Raw genomic sequence first — 18279 nt, 5'->3', positions numbered from 1 at the left:
CTTGTGTGCCCAACACAGTAGGTGTGAACACCCCCTTACACAAGTCTTTTTAGACCTTCGATTTTATTATTATTATTATTTTAAATAAAATCTTTTGTTAAACATTATCTTCTGCTTGTCGGCTTCTGCTCCTCTTGCTCGTGGTCTCGTCATGGTTGTTCTTCGTTTTGAGCAGGAGCTGGCGCTTACCTCTTCACATGTGCACTTTGTGCAATGCAACTGCTTGTTGCAATAGGAACAAGACGACGACCTCTCTCTATCCAACTCTGCGCTATTTGTGGTGCTTGAGTTTTGGAGCAGGTTTGACTGGACTATCGGGACTAGCAGAGCTGCGCTGCTAGGAGCGCAGGAGATGGTGCTGATTGGTGTTTTGCCTTGTTGCAATGGATACTCTGCGATTGCCTCTGCTTTTTACGTTGTTGTGTGGATGCCGAATACAAAATAGTCATCCAAAGATAGCTATCCAAAACCGTCGTGTGCACAATAAGAGTGTGCCCATAGATTAGCACTCACAACTCATCCACAAGTGCATTGTTTGCAAATATCTCTCTCTCTTTCCTTTTTCTATTGGGATGAAAGACTTCACACTTCTCTTTCACCTCACACAGATTTCATGCCCTCTCTCTTGTTGTGAGGAGCTATCTACTAATGTTAATATACCCCCTCTTTGCTTTGTTTACTAATGGCAACAAGCTCACACAATTTTGGCCTCAAGGAGGGAGTGGATAAGGTTGGGGATAAGAGAGATTAAGGGAGGCTAATGAGTTTTTACTTAAATACAAGTCTAAATGATTTCCTAAAAGATCATAATCCTAAGGATAATAGAAGAAGAAAAGAAACCCTAATCTCTTGAAATGAGTTGAAATTAAACTAGGAGAGCTAGACCTAAGCTTTGATACCAATCGAGCTCTCCTAAACAACTTTTTAATAATAAGACATTTACCTAATCATAAACTAATCCTACAACTAATGACAACACTAATCTAAGGTGGATAAAAATGAACAAGACTCATTGTGGTGACTGTGTGCTAATTAAGTTTAGACTCAAGTTCAGTTAGGTTACAAGATGGAAACTTGTACTCATAAAAAGACTTGAGATGTTGTGCTTGTATACCAATGCTTAAAATGTCCTCCTTTTATATGAGGAGAATACAACTTGGCCTTTATCTTGCATGTGGGATAATTCTCACTAGGTGATGTGGCTTCTCACACTCACTCCATATTTTCCTTGTGCTCTTTGGCACCATATTTCTCAACACTTATACCCCCATTGGAATCCTTATACTATACCATCGCATTTGAAGCAGCTAGCCCCTAATGTGCACCATCAAACGTCGCCTCTTTGACATGGTCTATGTGGCTTACCCCCAAGACATCTCTAATGAAGAATCCCAAGAGGCCCTGAAGTTTTATCAGTCCCCCCATGAAGCTTGCACTTGAAGTCAAGGAAGAGGAAGAGGACACCGTAGACATTACCAGGGATAACGACGATGACGATGCATCCGATAGCAATGACCTGTCTGAAGAAGGTCCCTGAGTAGGAGAAGCAGGTGGTTCTATCGTACCTTTCCAATGCCCTTCACCATCAGGAGGCCCCTCTTTTGTCGCACCTACTTTGGGCCCCTCAACCAAAGGCAAGGAGAAGGAACAAACCTCGGTGCCTTTTCCCCTCTACCTCAACTACACCACCTTCCCAATGCCCTTCACCATCAGGAGGTTGCTCTTTTGTCGCACCTATTGTGGGCCCCTTAGCCAAAGGCAAGGAGAAGGAACAAGCCTTGGAGCCTTTTCCCCTTTACCTCAACTACACCTCTCCTTGCCTTCCCTTCACCACCCATCACTTCTCCCTGGATATCCCCATTTGCCTCTCCAACTCTGATGTCACCTCCCTCATCTCCCAAGCCGGCCCCACCACCAAACTCTATTGGGGATGTCCTCGATGAAGCCTCAACCTCGCAAGACGACCACCCCTTTTTCCCACCACAGGTCTTGGAAGAAGGCAAGGTCCTTGTAACCCCTGTCAATAGTAGCAGATGCACCCCCTAACCGCCCATTCAACTGGCATGATCCCTCGATGGATAGATATCGACCGCCCACTCAGAATATTGGACCAAAGGCAATGCCTGACTTGATTGAAGCTCCAATTGCAAGACATCCTCGTTATACAAAGACCTATGTGTTAGTTACTACGATGGACGTTATTACTTAATACGAATGTAGGTTTGAGTGAAGTATGGGCTACCTTGGTCTTCAAAATTGGCCTTCAAAAAAAAAAGAGAGTTTCCGGATGGTTCCTTGTATGAGACTCAAAGAACAGCCTGCTTCGGAAGCTACACGAGGGGAGTGCTCCTGAAGCCAGGAGGTGGTACATTGCAGGCCAGTATAACATCAAATGGCAGAACGTGGGGTGGAGGTGGAGTATGCAACTCTAGCCCAAGAAGAAGGGCAAGGAGGGGTGTCCCTCTCACTGAGACTATACAAACCCCCATCATCAACGAGCTCTGCACAGGGGAAGGGTTGGACGGTGGTGCTCGTGCACCAGTACTCTGTGTTGGGCGGATGCCAGGCCCTTCTGAAGGGCACCGCCACCAGCCTTGCCTGCAAGGGCTTACTCTGCGTCACCTTCGACATGCGAGGTGTCAAGCGATCCACGGGCAAGTCTTCGTGGACTGGCGTCTCCGAAGTGCAGGACGTCATCGCCGTCTGCAACTGGGCTGCCCAACACAGTCCCGCCCATCGCATCCTCCTCGTCGGCTCCTCTGCAGGTATGTTCAAATTCTGTCCAGAAGCCCTAATTTATCTCTGGCAGTGCCTTACGAAACCTTAATTTGTCTCTTTGAAACCCTGTAGAAACCCTAATTTGTCTTTCTGCTGCCTTAAGAACGTATAATTTGCCATTTTGACTGTGCTGTAAGATAACCTAGTTTGTTTCTCGTATTGGGTTTAGTTAGGGATTCCATATCTGCTCTTACAGTCCCTCTGATAGTGTTTAGGGTTTAGTGCCTTAGAAGACCGAACTTTGTCTCTCACATGTAAAAACCCCTAATTTGTCTATCTGACCTCAAAGGACCTAAATTTCTCTCTTACGTATGCCACTATCCTTAGATTATTACAGCTCTTTCACTCATCCTATCATGATTTGTGTCGTCCTTCAAGCAGAGGTGGCACGTGACCGGGTAGCATGCTGCTTTAAGCTTTCAGAAAAGGTAGCATGCTGCTTTAAGCTTTCAGAAAAGGCTCGATATTACCTTGCATCATGGTTTCACTCTTCCACTTCCCACAAAGCTAGTCTCCTTGTAACTTAGTTGATGCTCTCAACGCTTACATTTGGGACTCCTAGTCTCCACCCATGTTCGCGAAGGGGGATCTTCTCTCTCCTTCATTTTCTGAAGAACGAAACACTCTCTGGCAGAGCAGAGCCATCCGCGGTCAGATCCTGGTGCTCTGCTGACTGAGGGCCTGCATCTCTCCCAACTCCGTGATGATGATTTGAGTTGGAATGGGGGGGGAAACGCGGGAGGTGGTCTCCTGGACTGGCGACGAGGACAAGCTTTGGTGAGATGTCCCGTCTGTGTGCATATGAAACATTGGCTTGGGAGGTGTGAGTACTCTACTCTTTGCAGGATGGGGTCTCCCCGGAGGCAAGGAAGGGATATGACGTGAGGCACAGTCTCTAGCGAGGCTATACAGATGCAAAGGGATGGAATCCCAGCCGCTTGTGCGAGGGCCGAAGTGGCAGTTGGGGGGGGGGGGGTTCCATCACTCGCCGAATGGCTCCACCAATCACCGGGAGAAAAGGAAGGTATTCCTTCGTGAGGCATGAAAGCAGACTATCATGGGAAAGCCCGAAACGCTAGCCAGTGGGTTGGATGAGGGGTCAAAGCCATGCTGCCACATTGCAAAGAGGGTCTGGGCTGTGCATAATGCGATGGGGTTCAGCTACATGACTCTATTTGATGCGGCTGGTTGGCGAGTCAAACTCAACCTGGTAGTAGCCGTGGCCCAAAGGATGGATATCGGTGATCTTTACAGGCGCTTCAAGGAGGCTAGCTTGTAGAAGATCTCTAAGTTGTCCGCACGCCGGGCGGCTACCAACAATCTTGCACACCAGATGGCAAAACCGACTTGATTACGAATTCATTCCTTTTTCCTATAAATAGGATCATTAGGCATTCATTAGAATTATCATTCAAAGATCAAAAGGATCCATTTGTGAGAGTTTGCAAGGCAGCAAGAACACAGTGGTGGATCAACAGGAGCTTCTCTTGTTCGATTGCAAGTAGATGGTTGCAGGGATCTTTGGTATGCATTATGAAGCTGTGAATCAACAAGATCATTGTATATATAGCATGTTTTGGGAATATACAGTAGATTAGGTCTCTCTCTCCTTCTCTTCTGTCTTTGCCAAACATAGGATTAGCGTTAATCTTCTTTGCATAGCATTATTATGAACACGCTCCTGCAACGCATGTTACAATACGCTCTCGATGATGCTTCAAGAGAGGTTCAAGCCTATTTTATACTTGAGGGGGTCTTGCTTTTTGCGAAAAAAGCTAGCCACGCTTTTGCTTTTATTAATAAAATACTTATTCAAATAAGGCCAACTTTTATTAAAGTTCTTGTGCTTTGCTTTTCTTGCTTTAGGGCCTTGCTTTTTGGCCCTAGAATTGTTTTTTGAAAAAGTGCCTTTTTGCTTTTTGGTTCGGCTCAGTCTCCTCTTGCCAGTGGTGCTCTTGGCTTGCGGTCAACTTAGTTTGACTTTTGCTTTTCTCTGCTTTTTGACCAAAACTGGCGCTTTTCCATGTGCAAACTTTATGGTCCCTATCCCCATGTCTTCTACCTGTCCAATGTCTAGGCAAGGGTTCCATCATGTGAATAGTGCTAGGGAAGGCCAAATAGTTACAATATCTGTTGTACCAACCCATGGTACAGAAGTTTAGGAACGACGGAGATGGTGTGTGAAAGGATTCCACATACAGGTCAGGGGTGACTCAGGTATTTCCAAGCAGTTTTAGCAGCATTTGCCATTCAGTTCTCGCAATGAAGAAGTTTTTGGCTCAAAGGATTCAACTCCTGCAATCGACCTTAGTCTCGGCAGAAGAAGTCAGAAGGGGGCAGTGGTTTCAGTGGAGGAGGATCAGCAGAGGAATCGAAAAGTTGCCAGGTGTACCGCCTAACAACAATTTAGCAGAGGGGAATGTCACGTGCACACCCATCAGGTGTACAAGCGACATCGCATCATCAAGCATTCATAAGCATTTATCAGATAACATTCAGGAATATCAAGTATTATTTAGGGCATTTTCAGCATGTGTAGCATGTGAATGGGGCTTATATAGCACCAACATTAGCACATTAGGCATCATAAGCAGTTAGGGCATTTAACAGCATCAGGTTGGGCCCCGGGGCTTGTCGTGACCAGCCGACAGCAGTAGCAGTAGCAGTAGCAGCAGCAGCAGCAGCAGCCGACAACATTTATAGAGCATTTATGGAAGTCGTGTGGTCTTTGACACCTAGCCGACAGCAGTAAACTTGCCTGACCAGCATCATTTACAGCATATATAAGAAGCGCATCAGATTCAGTCCATTATCTTATCTTCTCTTCAACGTTTTCCTTCCTAGGGAACATTGGGAGTCAGCAGATCAGCAGGACATTCGGCATATAGACAGTAGACAGCATTCAACTCATCTTCTTGTCTCCTACGTAGAGGAAAGGCGGCATCCAAGGGTGGACCTCAGGATTGGAGAAGGAATCGGTCATCATCATTAGCATTCAGCATCTCTCTCTCATTCTGAGAAGGATATTCAACATAGATCTATTCATAGATCTCAGTTGTAGCCATTGCATTTAATATAGCTGCGTTGCATTGCATTGACAACTTTGTCTATCTCTTAAGCATCATTAATTGTAGTTTAGTGTAGCCTAAGGTTGTGTTTACGAGCGACGATCAATCCCTTGCATGTCACAGCTGGTAACGGTTCTCTGACAGAACCGTATCCTCTCGTGGCTTGCTAGACTGGCGTGCATGGGAGCGTTGCTTTGCTCTGGAAATCCGACAGTGTTTCTGCCTTGGACCAACGGTCTGCCACTTTCCTGCACCTGGATCTTGGGGGCCAGGATGTCATGACCGTGTGAAAATGGAACAGCACAAGTGTGGGCATGGTGGTTGGTGAGCAAGATAAATATTAAATGATTCATATTTGGGGTGCTCGGACTGAATGGGAGAAGAAGAATTAGGGTTAGAGATTCATGTGGGAGACATACACAGAGAAACAGAAGGGAGAGAGAGAGAGAGAGTTGTGGGGATAAGTCAACTCATGGGAATGAGTGTGTGTGACTCCCCTATCACACATGTATATTGCACTAGTACACATAGTGCACTTAGTACATTAAAAGTACTAGGTGTACTATGTACTATAACTTATGGGCTTGTACACACTATAAGGGTGGGCATAATGCCTTTACCCCAACAACCTCCCACTTAAAGGCAAAGTGCCCTTAAGTAAAGGAAAAGAAAAAATCAGCATGTACATGATAATATACAAGGCCATATCAAGGCTGAAACTGGCCTCATCCTAGGTTGCAGGAAACGTTTCTGTTCAGGAAATGGCAAGCCTAAGTAAACGCAAGGAAACGTGAAACCCATTTACTAGGAAACGTCGGGGGTAGGCTAAGATTTGAAAAGAACACATACATTTAGAAAAAATATAGCACATGTTTACATATAGTTTTTGAAGGGAGGAAACATGTAAAAGCATGTAACAAAGTAGATGAAAAGAAGACCATAAGGGCTGAAATTCATTAATCAATGATTGTGCAAGATACAACTTGTTTACATGGGAAGTAGGAGTCCATAAGGGCTGAATTTCAGCCATCAATGACAGTGCAAGATACAAATTTATTACATGGGAAGTACACCCTCATCCTCAACTAGATCCTCAAGGCACTCATTGAGGTTGCATGGACCCATGGAGGATGAAGGCGAGTAGAGAGAACACTCGAACAAGACTGAGAAATCGTTTTTCTTAAAAAAAAGGCTGGCGAGTCTTTTTTTTTAATGGACCTTAGAAAAAATGCCAAAAAGTATATATATATATATATATATGTTGGCCTTTTTTTTAAAATGCTTTTAATAAACTGCAACAAAACGGACCACTTTATAAGTGGCCCCGTTTTTCTTTTAATGGGCTGGGCCACTTATACCGTTTTTCTTTTAATGTGTTGCACCAAAACGGGCCACACCCAAGGTCAAAAATCGTTTTTTTTTTGGGGGGTAAAACTCGCCGTTTCCTAAGCATTTCCCATGGTGAGAAACATGGCCCTTCTACAGAAACGCCGAAACGGCGTTTCCTACTCTTCCACACACGTTTCCTACAAGCTAGGCCTCATCCAATGCCCATCAAGTGTCTGCAATGAGCAAACCGCTCCGGAGGCAAACTCTTTGTCAACAGATCAGCCGGGTTGTCATCCGTATGAATCTTAACAAGCTGAATTTGCTTGTTCTCTATCACCTCTCTGATGAAGTGATACTTCACATCCACATGCTTCGTCTTTGCATGAAAGACAGGGTTCTTTGCCAACTGGATGGCACTCTGACTGTCACAATGCAACAATGGAATATCCCCTGTATAGCCCAAATCAACCACTAACCGAGATAGCCATAATGCCTCTTTGCAAGCCTTTGTGGCTGCAATATACTCGGCCTCTGTAGTAGATAAGGCAGTGCACTGAGGCATCCTGGATATCCATGACACAGCACCTCCTGTGAATGTAAACACATAACCGGTAGTAGACTTCCGGTTATCTGGATGACCGGCATAATCCGAATCCGTGTAACCATGCACTAATGCATCTTGTTTGCCAAAACAAATGCACATATCCTGTGTGCCCTTCAGGTATCTCATGACACCTTTCACTGCTTCCCAATGCTTCTTGCCAGGTTTAGCCATGTATCTAGAAACTACTCCCACTGCAAATGCAATGTCCGGCCTAGTAGCAACCATGGCATACATGAGACTGCCACAAGCTGAAGCATACGGAATCTTGGCCATATCAGCCCTGTCTCTATCCGACTGTGGGCTGTCCATAGCACTGAGTTTCACATATGGAGGCAAAGGAGTACTAGTCTTCTTCCCCTCATCCATATTGAACCTCTGCAAAACTTTGCCAATGTATTCCTTTTGAGACAAATACAACACATGCTGATTTTTGTCCCGAAGTATCCGCATACCCAAAATGTGATTTGCATCACCCAAATCCTTCATATCAAAGGTCTGATGCAGTCTCTGCTTCAAGGTATCCATCTCCTTACGAGATTTCCCGGCAATCAACATATCATCAACATACAAGATGAGGATCAATAGACTGCCATCCAAAGCTTTCTTGGTGTATAAGCAGTGATCTATGTCACTTCTCCTGAAATGCTGTGATTTCATGAATGTATCAAATTTATGATACCATTCCCTTGGTGCCTGTTTGAGCCCATAAAGACTCTTTTTCAGCTTGCATACAAGCTTCTCCTTTCCACTCACTGCATAACCCTCTGGCTGTTGCATATATATCTCCTCATGGAGATCACCGTGAAGAAAAGCAGTCTTCACATCCATCTGAATCAAGTCCAGATCATCATGCGCAACCAAAGCTAACACAGCTCTAAGTGTGGTCATTTTGACCACTGGAGAGAAGATCTCCTCAAAGTCCACACCATATTCCTGCTTGAAGCCCTTAGCCACTAACCTGGCTTTGTATCTTGGCTTTGCATTAGGTGCAACTTTGAGCCTGTAAACCCATTTGCATGGCAAAACCTTCTTGCCTGCAGGCAAATGCACCAACTTCCATGTTCCATTTTTGTGCAGAGAATCCATCTCTGACTTCATGGCACGCTCCCATAGAGCCTTGTCTACCCTCTGTAAAGCCTCCTTATAACATGAGGGCTCCCCACAATCAGTAAGCATCAAGTAGTCAACCCCTGGAACAAACCTGTCAGGGGCTCTGGAGGGTCTTGTGGACCTCCGTACCCAATGACCATCATTTGCAGGTTGCTGTCCAGCCTGCATATCACCCATTGGTGGCTCCTGTTCCATGCCATAAGGCTGAAAAATCATGCCCGGTATCTCCTCTAACTGTGGTATATCCATAGGGATATCTTCTGCCATCTCTGGCTGTCCATTTGGACCATTTTCAGCACCATTTAAGGGCTGGTTTTCCTGCTGTAATGGCTGATTTACAGCCCTTGGTTGTTGTCCATGATGTCCATCATCATCAAAGATGACTCTGCCAGGCTCCTGTTGCCTTGCAGGCTCCTTATACATGCATGTTTCATAAAAAATGACATCATTGCTGCGTATAATCTTTCTATTCACGGGATCCCAAAGTCTATATCCCATTTCACCTCTGTCACCATATCCTAGGAATATGCATTTGTGAGACTTAGGATCAAGTTTGGTGCGCATTTCCCTGCGTATGTGCACGTACGCAAGGCAACCAAACACTCTCAAGTGCTTGTATGACGGAGGCTTCCCTGTCCATACTTCCTCTGGCACTTTCCCACCAAGCCTCGTGTTAGGTGACCTGTTTATAAGATGGACGGCTGTCATAACAGCTTCAGCCCAAAAACCATGAGGTAATGCAGCATGTGACAACATAGAACGGACCTTCTCCTGAATGGTCCTGTTCATCCTCTTTGCTGTCCCGTTTTGTGGAGGATCATAAGGAGTAGAGAGCTCCCTCTTGATGCCTTTAGCATCACAAAAGTCCTGAAACTGTTTGGACATATACTCTCCCCCATTGTCGGAACGCAAAGCCTTCAGTGTTTTGCCAGTTTGATTCTCAACATGAGCAACAAACTTCTGAAACACTGAGAATGTATCACTCTTCAAACGAAGAGGATAAACCCACACCTTGCGTGTGGCATCATCTATAAAAGACACAAAGTATTTTGCCCCTCCCAAAGAAAGCTGAGGCATCTCACATACATCTGTATGCTCAAGCTCTAACTGAGCATCTTTCTGTCCACCAAGAGCTTTCTTGTGGGGGCACTGGATTTGCCTACCATATATACAATGCTCACAAAACTGAAAACTTGAAAACTTTAGAGAAGGCAAGTAACCCCAACGAGACAATTGCTCCATTCCTTTGACACTCATGTGTCCCAACCGGCTATGCCACATAGAGATTTCCGGCTGTCACATGCACTCTGCACTAAGTGCATGGTGACAAGATGGCTCATCATCAGAAGTGCAACAGTTGTACAGTTTTAGAACCCAGTAGGATGATATTTGTCGTACGCCGTGACCCCATTGTACATCCTCAGTCCAGGATAAGTCAGGCACGAGCTACGTAGGTCATTCCTCAGCCTTAGTGGGTCAGTCAGTCAGTCAAGTCCCTTAACCCACTTGGAGAGAATCATTCATGCATGTAGAGTCAGTAGAAGCCTTAGGGTTTGCATCAGAAAGCACTCTGCATCTTGCATAATATGCATACATATGCCTGTGCATCATTTAGAACATCCCCAAAGCCTTAGGGAATTTACTGGGATTTATCTGGTATTTTTCCCATATTTATTAGTATTTATTTATCATTATTTGCATTATTGGGCATTTATAAATATTAATGACCAACCTCCAGTTAGTATAAATAGGCTTGCCTAGAGCCTCTTTTGCTCATTCAGTCTTCATTGTGCTAAGAGCTCTCCTCTCTCTCTTGCTCTCAGCATAAGACTAATCCATGCCCTAGTGCCCATAAGCTTTCTTCTCCAGCCCTTGAGAACCATAGCTTCAGTCCAGCCCTAGGTGTTTGTCCTCAGCCCTCAATCAGCCTGTTTTCAGCACCAAAGCAGCCCTGATTCAGTCCCTTACAGTCCCCCATATTCAGCCCACAGTTCATCATAGTTCCACGCCTGAAACCAGTAGCAAACAGCCTTCATACCTGCGTTTTGGTGCAGCCTTACAGCAGCCTACCTGCGTTTTGCTCCAGCCATACAGTTCCAGCCCTGAAATCATCTGTTGCTGCTGCGTTTCAGTCCACAGTCCTCTCCAGCCCTCAGCGTTTCTGTCTACAGCAGAATCCAGCCTTGAAGCAACAGTTTACAACAGTTTCCAGCATTGAAACAGTTGTTTGCATCAGTGTCCAGCCTTCTCTGCATCATCAGCACATTCAGCAGTCATCTGGTGAAGGTAACTCAGCATTCATATGTGTTTTCAGCATTCTAACAGTGTGTAGAACAGTCCACCTTCTTCTTCTTTGAGCCTCAGGTGTGCAGCCCTTCCTCATGCCCTTGGGAGGAGTGCATAGGCTCAAGATCAAGTCATTGAGGTGTTTCTACAGCAGTGTACAGATCAACCGCTCTCCGATCCTCCGAGATCTTGCGTTTGGCTTATCTACAGTCCAAAGTCATTCTCTCTAAAGTAATAAAGCAAATACTATCTCGTTATCGGGATAGGGGGCCCTTCAGTGGGTAATTCGGGACCCAATCTGGTGTACAGTGTTCATATCTCTCTCTCATCTGTTTAAAGTTTGAAGTAAATGAAATGGATTGCTAAACTCACGAAACTCAGGATACAGAAGACGGTGTGAGCATATTGTGTGACAGGATCAACCAATACAAAGACTTCCGCTGCATATCACATTGGTATCAGATTCAGATAGTCCACACACACCGTATCCTAGCGTGGGGGCATCCTCGGATGGTTAGATTGCGTTCCGGCACGACCACCGACTTCAGCATCATGTCTACAGGAGAGAGTACTCATCAGCCGGAAGACGTCTCCCCCGAAGGAGACCTTGCTCTTCCGCCTACAGCAGACACCATAGCTCTTCTAAGAGCTCAGAACCAGCTACTCATGGAGCGTCTCCAACTCTTGGAGGCAGCAGCAGCACGTCCTTCTACACCTCCAGCAGCACCCGACTACATCTCCCTCTTCTTTCAGATGGAACAACAAAGGAGAGAGGACGAGGCCCGAAGGAGAAGAGAAAAAGAAGAAAGACGGGACTATGAGGAAGCCCAACGCAGGATCGACGAAGACCGGCGTCAGGCTGAACTCGCCGCTCGGGAACACCAACGTGAGCTTGATCGAGAACGTATGCTACTCGAACACCAACGGGAAAAGGAGGCCATACACTTGAGGTATCAGCAGCTCTCCTCAGTCTCCCCAGTCATAGGTGTCACCAGCCAGCATCCCGCAGCAGCAACCACCATCATTCGCAGTCAACCGAATTTCAGCAAGTATGATGGTAAGTGTGATCATTCTTCAGTTAATCAATTTATTCATCAATTTAATGCTCATTTTCCATTAGCTAGGATCACAGACCCACAAGACAAAGTCCACTTAGCGGCTCCCCATCTCACTGGTGAGGCAGTCACTTGGTGGCAGCATTGGTCTAGTATTCATACTGACCAGGCCACAGGTGTCACAGCCTTTGACTGGGACATCTTTGTCCATGACCTGAAGACCAGATTTCTCCCGCCCCAGTACATGACCGGTCTGAAAGACGAGTTCTATGGACTCAGACAGAACGGTTCCCCAGTGCTTCAGTTTTCCGGTAAGGTTATTACTTTAGCACAGCAGTTAGGGTTATCTGAGCAGGCCAAGATGGAGCAATTCATTCGTGGATTGGACTCCAACATTCGGTTCACAGTTCGTAACTTTGAACCACGTACATATGACCGGGCTCTGACTCTCGCTCAGAACGAAGAAATGAAGCTCAACGGGGGCAAGCCCAAGCAGACATCTCAGTCCAGTACCAAACCCCAGCAGCAGCAATCAGCTGCACAGTCAGGGAAAGGTAACGCATCTTCTAAAGATGCTAAGAAGGACAGCAGTAATAGCTCCAGTTCAGGGGGTAAGAAGGATAAAGAACCTAAGAAAACCCCTGATGAAAAGGCTAAAGCAGGCATTACTGGAGGTTATCTTCCTCCAGAGGAGCAAAAGAAGTATCAGTCAGAAAATAGATGTTTTTTCTGTCATATTATAGGGCATGGTAAGAAGGATTGCCACAAATGGCAAGCGGCACAGGCTGCCAAAGCTCCTTCTGCCACAGTTGCTACAGCTTCCCCAGCTCCTCCAGCCCCGCCTACTACCTCAAATGCAGTTCAACTTTTACCTTCCATGCATCCTATGCCATCCGTGGTATTTGATGCTAAGCAGGAGGGTGAGAGCGATGCTGCTCAGAAGAGCCTTATCCGAGCTTATGGCTCTGCCCAGGGCCGACAGTTTGTAGTCCTTTTCGATATGGGTAGTTCTGAAGACGCCATCTCTCCCCAGTTGGCTAATAAATTGAACTGCACTTTAGTCCCATATCATTTGGATGTGGACGGGTTTACACCTGGTCTTCGCACCCACATTTCCCAGAAGGCACAGCAGTTTGCCTTTGACGTTCAGAAGGCCTCATTTCAACGGGATTTCATCGTCTCCCCTCTTTTAGGGTGTGACATGATCTTAGGAATTCAGTGGTTCCGTCAGTATGAGCCTATTCCCGATTGGGGGCAGGACACTTTTACTATTTGTAAAGGTTTTCCTGAGCCTGTCATGATTCGTGGGGATAGAAGCATTCTTGGCATCCCATTGATTTCGCATCTCCAGGCCCGACGAGCTATCCGCAAGGGAGCAGAAGGAGCACTCCTTTATATTCGTGCTCAAGCAGACCCTCCCTCATTAGTAGCATCCATTACATCTTCAGTCCCTCAGTTAGCAGACCTCCTATCCAGACACCAGGACATTATGCTTAGGGACGATCTCCCGCCCAGTCTCCCACCCTCTCGCCTTGAGGACCATCACATTGATTTGGTCCCTGGATCAGACCCTCCTAGCAGGTTTCCCTATCGTCTTTCCAAGACTTTAGAGGGCGAGTTGGAAAAGCAGTTATCTGAGCTTCTCCGAGCCGGATTCATTCGGCCTTCTTCCTCCCCATTTGCTGCACCTATCCTATTTGTCCAAAAGAAGGACAAGTCTGCACGCCTTTGTGTAGACTACAGGGCATTAAACAAACTCACTATCAAGAACAAGTTTCCTATGCCCAGGATAGAGTACATTTTGGAGCGTTTAGACGGTGCTAAATTTTTCACTAAGATCGATCTCAAGAGTGGTTACCATCAGGTCCGCATTTTTGAAGCTGACATTCCAAAAACAGCTTTCAGGACAGAGCGTGGTCACTACGAGTTCGTAGTCATGCCTTTTGGGCTTACAAATGCACCCGCAACGTTCAATAAGATGATGTCTAGGATTTTCGCAGTCCACATTGGGAAGTGTGTTTTCATATTCCTTGATGACATACTAGTCTTCTCAGCCACTGCGGAGCAGCATGAGAAAGATGTGGAGAAAGTCTTGCAACTTTTGCGAGATAATCAGCTCTACATAAACGCCAAAAAGTCTATCTTTGGTGTTCAGGAAGTTCAGTATTTGGGCTACATCATCGGTTCCGATGGGATTAGACTGGACCCCTCAAAGGTTCAAGAGATCTTAGATTGGGATATTCCTAAGACCGCCCAAGAAATCCGTTCATTCGTAGGTCTTTGTCAGGCCTATAGTACCCATGTGCCTTGCAGCACCTCTTACCGACTTGCTCAAGGGTGTGAAGACTCGCAAGCAGAAAGTCTCAGTTACAGGTAAGGCACTTGATGCATTCCGTGCACTCCAGAAAGCTGCCTCAGAAGCACCTGTATTAAAGTTAGCATCATGGGACGAACCTTTCGAGGTCATCACCGATGCCAGCAATGTAGCCATAGGTGCAGTCCTCCAGCAGGACAATAGACCCGTGGCATATTACAGCAGAAAGTTGGATGTCGCCGAAAAGAATTATTCGGTATATGACAAAGAGCTTTTGGGTGTGATCACAGCGCTTAAACATTGGAAGCCTTTTCTTTATGGACAGGCTTTCACAGTGAAAACAGACCACCAAGCACTTAAGTGGCTTCAGACTATGCCAAGTGCCCAGTGGAGTGATCGACAAGCCAGGTGGAGTCAAATCTTCCAACAGTTTGGAGGTATGATTGAATACATCCCTGGTAAGCATAACCCAGTAGCAGATGCTCTCAGTCGAAAGTCCAGCATCCAGGCAGTTCAAGAAGCTACCATTCTCGAAATCACGGGGAAGGACTTGGATAGTATGAAAGACCAATATGTCGACTCCCCTGAGTTTGGTACTCAGTATAGTTTGGCCCTCACTTCTGAGCCTGGTCACTATTCAGTACAGAACGGTTGGTTGTTCTACAAGAACCGTCTCTGTGTTACTCGGGAAAAGCGTTCCGCTCTTCTCCATGATGCCCATGACTCCTTAGTTGGAGGACACAGGGGTATCAACAGTACCCTCGAGAAATTAGAACGGTCCTTTTATTGGCCAAAGATGAGGCGTGATGTCTATGCACATGTACAAGCCTGTAAGATTTGTCAAAAAGTCAAGGTTCCCCATTCAAAGAAGGCAGGTTTACTTCAACCTTTGCCTATCCCCGACGGACCTTTTATCGACATATCTATGGACTTTGTAGGGCCTCTACCAGCATCCACTGGATCCCGTAACACTCAGTGTTTTACCATTGTGGATCGCTTTAGTAAGTTCTGCATGCTCATCCCATGCAAGCATACGGCCACAGCCGAGGACGTAGCCCGTCTGTTTCTCAAGCATTGGTATCCAATTTGTGGTTTGCCTAGCACCATAACATCAGACAGAGATTCCAAGTTTACCTCGCATTTCTGGAGGGCATTATTTGAAAACTTTGGAACTAAGTTGCAGTTGTCCAGTGCATTCCATCCCCAGACAGATGGCCAGACAGAAATTTATAATCAGTTGGCCTTTGATGTCCTCAAGTCATACTGTCATGACCAGCAGTCCAAATGGGAGCACTATCTTCCGTTGGTCCAAGCTATCTTGAACGACACTCATTCATCCAGTGTCGGACGGACTCCATATGAAGCAGCCTTTGGTCGCCGTTTTTCTTCTCTTTTGACGAGAATGGTGTCTCCATCTTTAGAGGCTAATAAAACCACGGAAGCATTTTCCGAGATCATTGAGTCAGTCAAAGACCGCTTGACCAAAGCTCAGGAAGCATATAGCAGACAGGCAAATAAATCTAGACGAGATGTCCACTTCAAGGAAGGGGATTGGGTCTATTTGCGTATCATGAAGCAGAGATTGAAACAAGTGGGCAAACGTTGTCCCAAGCTTTCATTCCGTAGTTTTGGCCCTTTTCCAATAGTTAAGAAGATAAGTGATGTCTCAATGAAGTTAAAGTTTTCTGCCAGTTGGACAATGCATGATGTTTTCCATGTTTCTTGGCTAAAACCATATGTTGGTCCAGAAGTGTTTGATGTTTCAGATGAACAGCAGCCAGACGTGGTAGACGAGGCAGAAGTTATTGAGCCTGAGCAGATCCTTCTTCATCGATGGAAGCATGGTTCCGGTCGCCGGATTCGTCAGTTCTATACGAAGTTCCGAGATCGAGGCACCCACGAAGCCGTATGGCTCGACGAGGAGTTCTTCCAGGAGTACCCCCAGTTATTGGCGGACTACTTGGAAGCCATGAACCTGCCGCCAAGCTAATCAGGAGGGAATGTCACATGCACTCTGCACTAAGTGCATGGTGACAAGATGGCTCATCATCAGAAGTGCAACAGTTGTACAGTTTTAGAACCCAGTAGGATGATATTTGTCGTACGCCGTGACCCCATTGTACATCCTCAGTCCAGGATAAGTCAGGCACGAGCTACGTAGGTCATTCCTCAGCCTTAGTGGGTCAGTCAGTCAGTCAAGTCCCTTAACCCACTTGGAGAGAATCATTCATGCATGTAGAGTCAGTAGAAGCCTTAGGGTTTGCATCAGAAAGCACTCTGCATCTTGCATAATATGCATACATATGCCTGTGCATCATTTAGAACATCCCCAAAGCCTTAGGGAATTTACTGGGATTTATCTGGTATTTTTCCCATATTTATTAGTATTTATTTATCATTATTTGCATTATTGGGCATTTATAAATATTAATGACCAACCTCCAGTTAGTATAAATAGGCTTGCCTAGAGCCTCTTTTGCTCATTCAGTCTTCATTGTGCTAAGAGCTCTCCTCTCTCTCTTGCTCTCAGCATAAGACTAATCCATGCCCTAGTGCCCATAAGCTTTCTTCTCCAGCCCTTGAGAACCATAGCTTCAGTCCAGCCCTAGGTGTTTGTCCTCAGCCCTCAATCAGCCTGTTTTCAGCACCAAAGCAGCCCTGATTCAGTCCCTTACAGTCCCCCATATTCAGCCCACAGTTCATCATAGTTCCACGCCTGAAACCAGTAGCAAACAGCCTTCATACCTGCGTTTTGGTGCAGCCTTACAGCAGCCTACCTGCGTTTTGCTCCAGCCATACAGTTCCAGCCCTGAAATCATCTGTTGCTGCTGCGTTTCAGTCCACAGTCCTCTCCAGCCCTCAGCGTTTCTGTCTACAGCAGAATCCAGCCTTGAAGCAACAGTTTACAACAGTTTCCAGCATTGAAACAGTTGTTTGCATCAGTGTCCAGCCTTCTCTGCATCATCAGCACATTCAGCAGTCATCTGGTGAAGGTAACTCAGCATTCATATGTGTTTTCAGCATTCTAACAGTGTGTAGAACAGTCCACCTTCTTCTTCTTTGAGCCTCAGGTGTGCAGCCCTTCCTCATGCCCTTGGGAGGAGTGCATAGGCTCAAGATCAAGTCATTGAGGTGTTTCTACAGCAGTGTACAGATCAACCGCTCTCCGATCCTCCGAGATCTTGCGTTTGGCTTATCTACAGTCCAAAGTCATTCTCTCTAAAGTAATAAAGCAAATACTATCTCGTTATCGGGATAGGGGGCCCTTCAGTGGGTAATTCGGGACCCAATCTGGTGTACAGTGTTCATATCTCTCTCTCATCTGTTTAAAGTTTGAAGTAAATGAAATGGATTGCTAAACTCACGAAACTCAGGATACAGAAGACGGTGTGAGCATATTGTGTGACAGGATCAACCAATACAAAGACTTCCGCTGCATATCACACCGGCAGCTCGGTTGCATTTACATTAGCATGGTGACAAACACCTGCATGCATGAAGTAAAGAGTGTCCACCTTAGAGCCTCTGGCAACAACCAGTGAGCCCTTACTAATCTTCCACTTTCCACGACCAAATGTGGTAACATAATCAGCATCTTCAAGCTGTCCAGTAGAAAGCAGGTTCTTCTTGATCTCAGGCACATGCTTGACATCATGGAGCATAAGCTGTGAGCCATTTGAAAACACAAGCCTCACATCACCTCTGCCAAGAATCTTGCATGCATGGTTGTCACCC

At 45.9% G+C, this 18279-nt stretch overlaps 1 protein-coding gene across 1 annotated transcript in view; it reads left to right on the top strand.

Moving 5' to 3' along the window:
• The first annotated feature begins 2256 nt into the window (after positions 1 to 2256).
• LOC147611133 (alpha/beta-Hydrolases superfamily protein) overlaps positions 2257 to 18279 on the top strand; it is a 37345-nt gene continuing 21322 nt past the window's right edge. Inside the window, exon 1 of the mRNA XM_086785796.1 lies at positions 2257 to 2765. Coding sequence (XP_086641922.1) covers positions 2393 to 2765 — 373 coding nt within the window. The 5' untranslated portion in view covers positions 2257 to 2392. The remainder of the gene's footprint in view (positions 2766 to 18279) is intronic.

Source organism: Cibotium barometz, chromosome 48, assembly GCF_041138505.1.
Source record: "Cibotium barometz isolate CiBa-2024 chromosome 48, ASM4113850v1, whole genome shotgun sequence".
Lineage (NCBI taxonomy): Eukaryota > Viridiplantae > Streptophyta > Polypodiopsida > Cyatheales > Cibotiaceae > Cibotium > Cibotium barometz.
The sequence above is the reverse complement of the archived record's forward strand: the minus strand, read 5'-3'. Positions and strand labels throughout refer to the sequence as shown.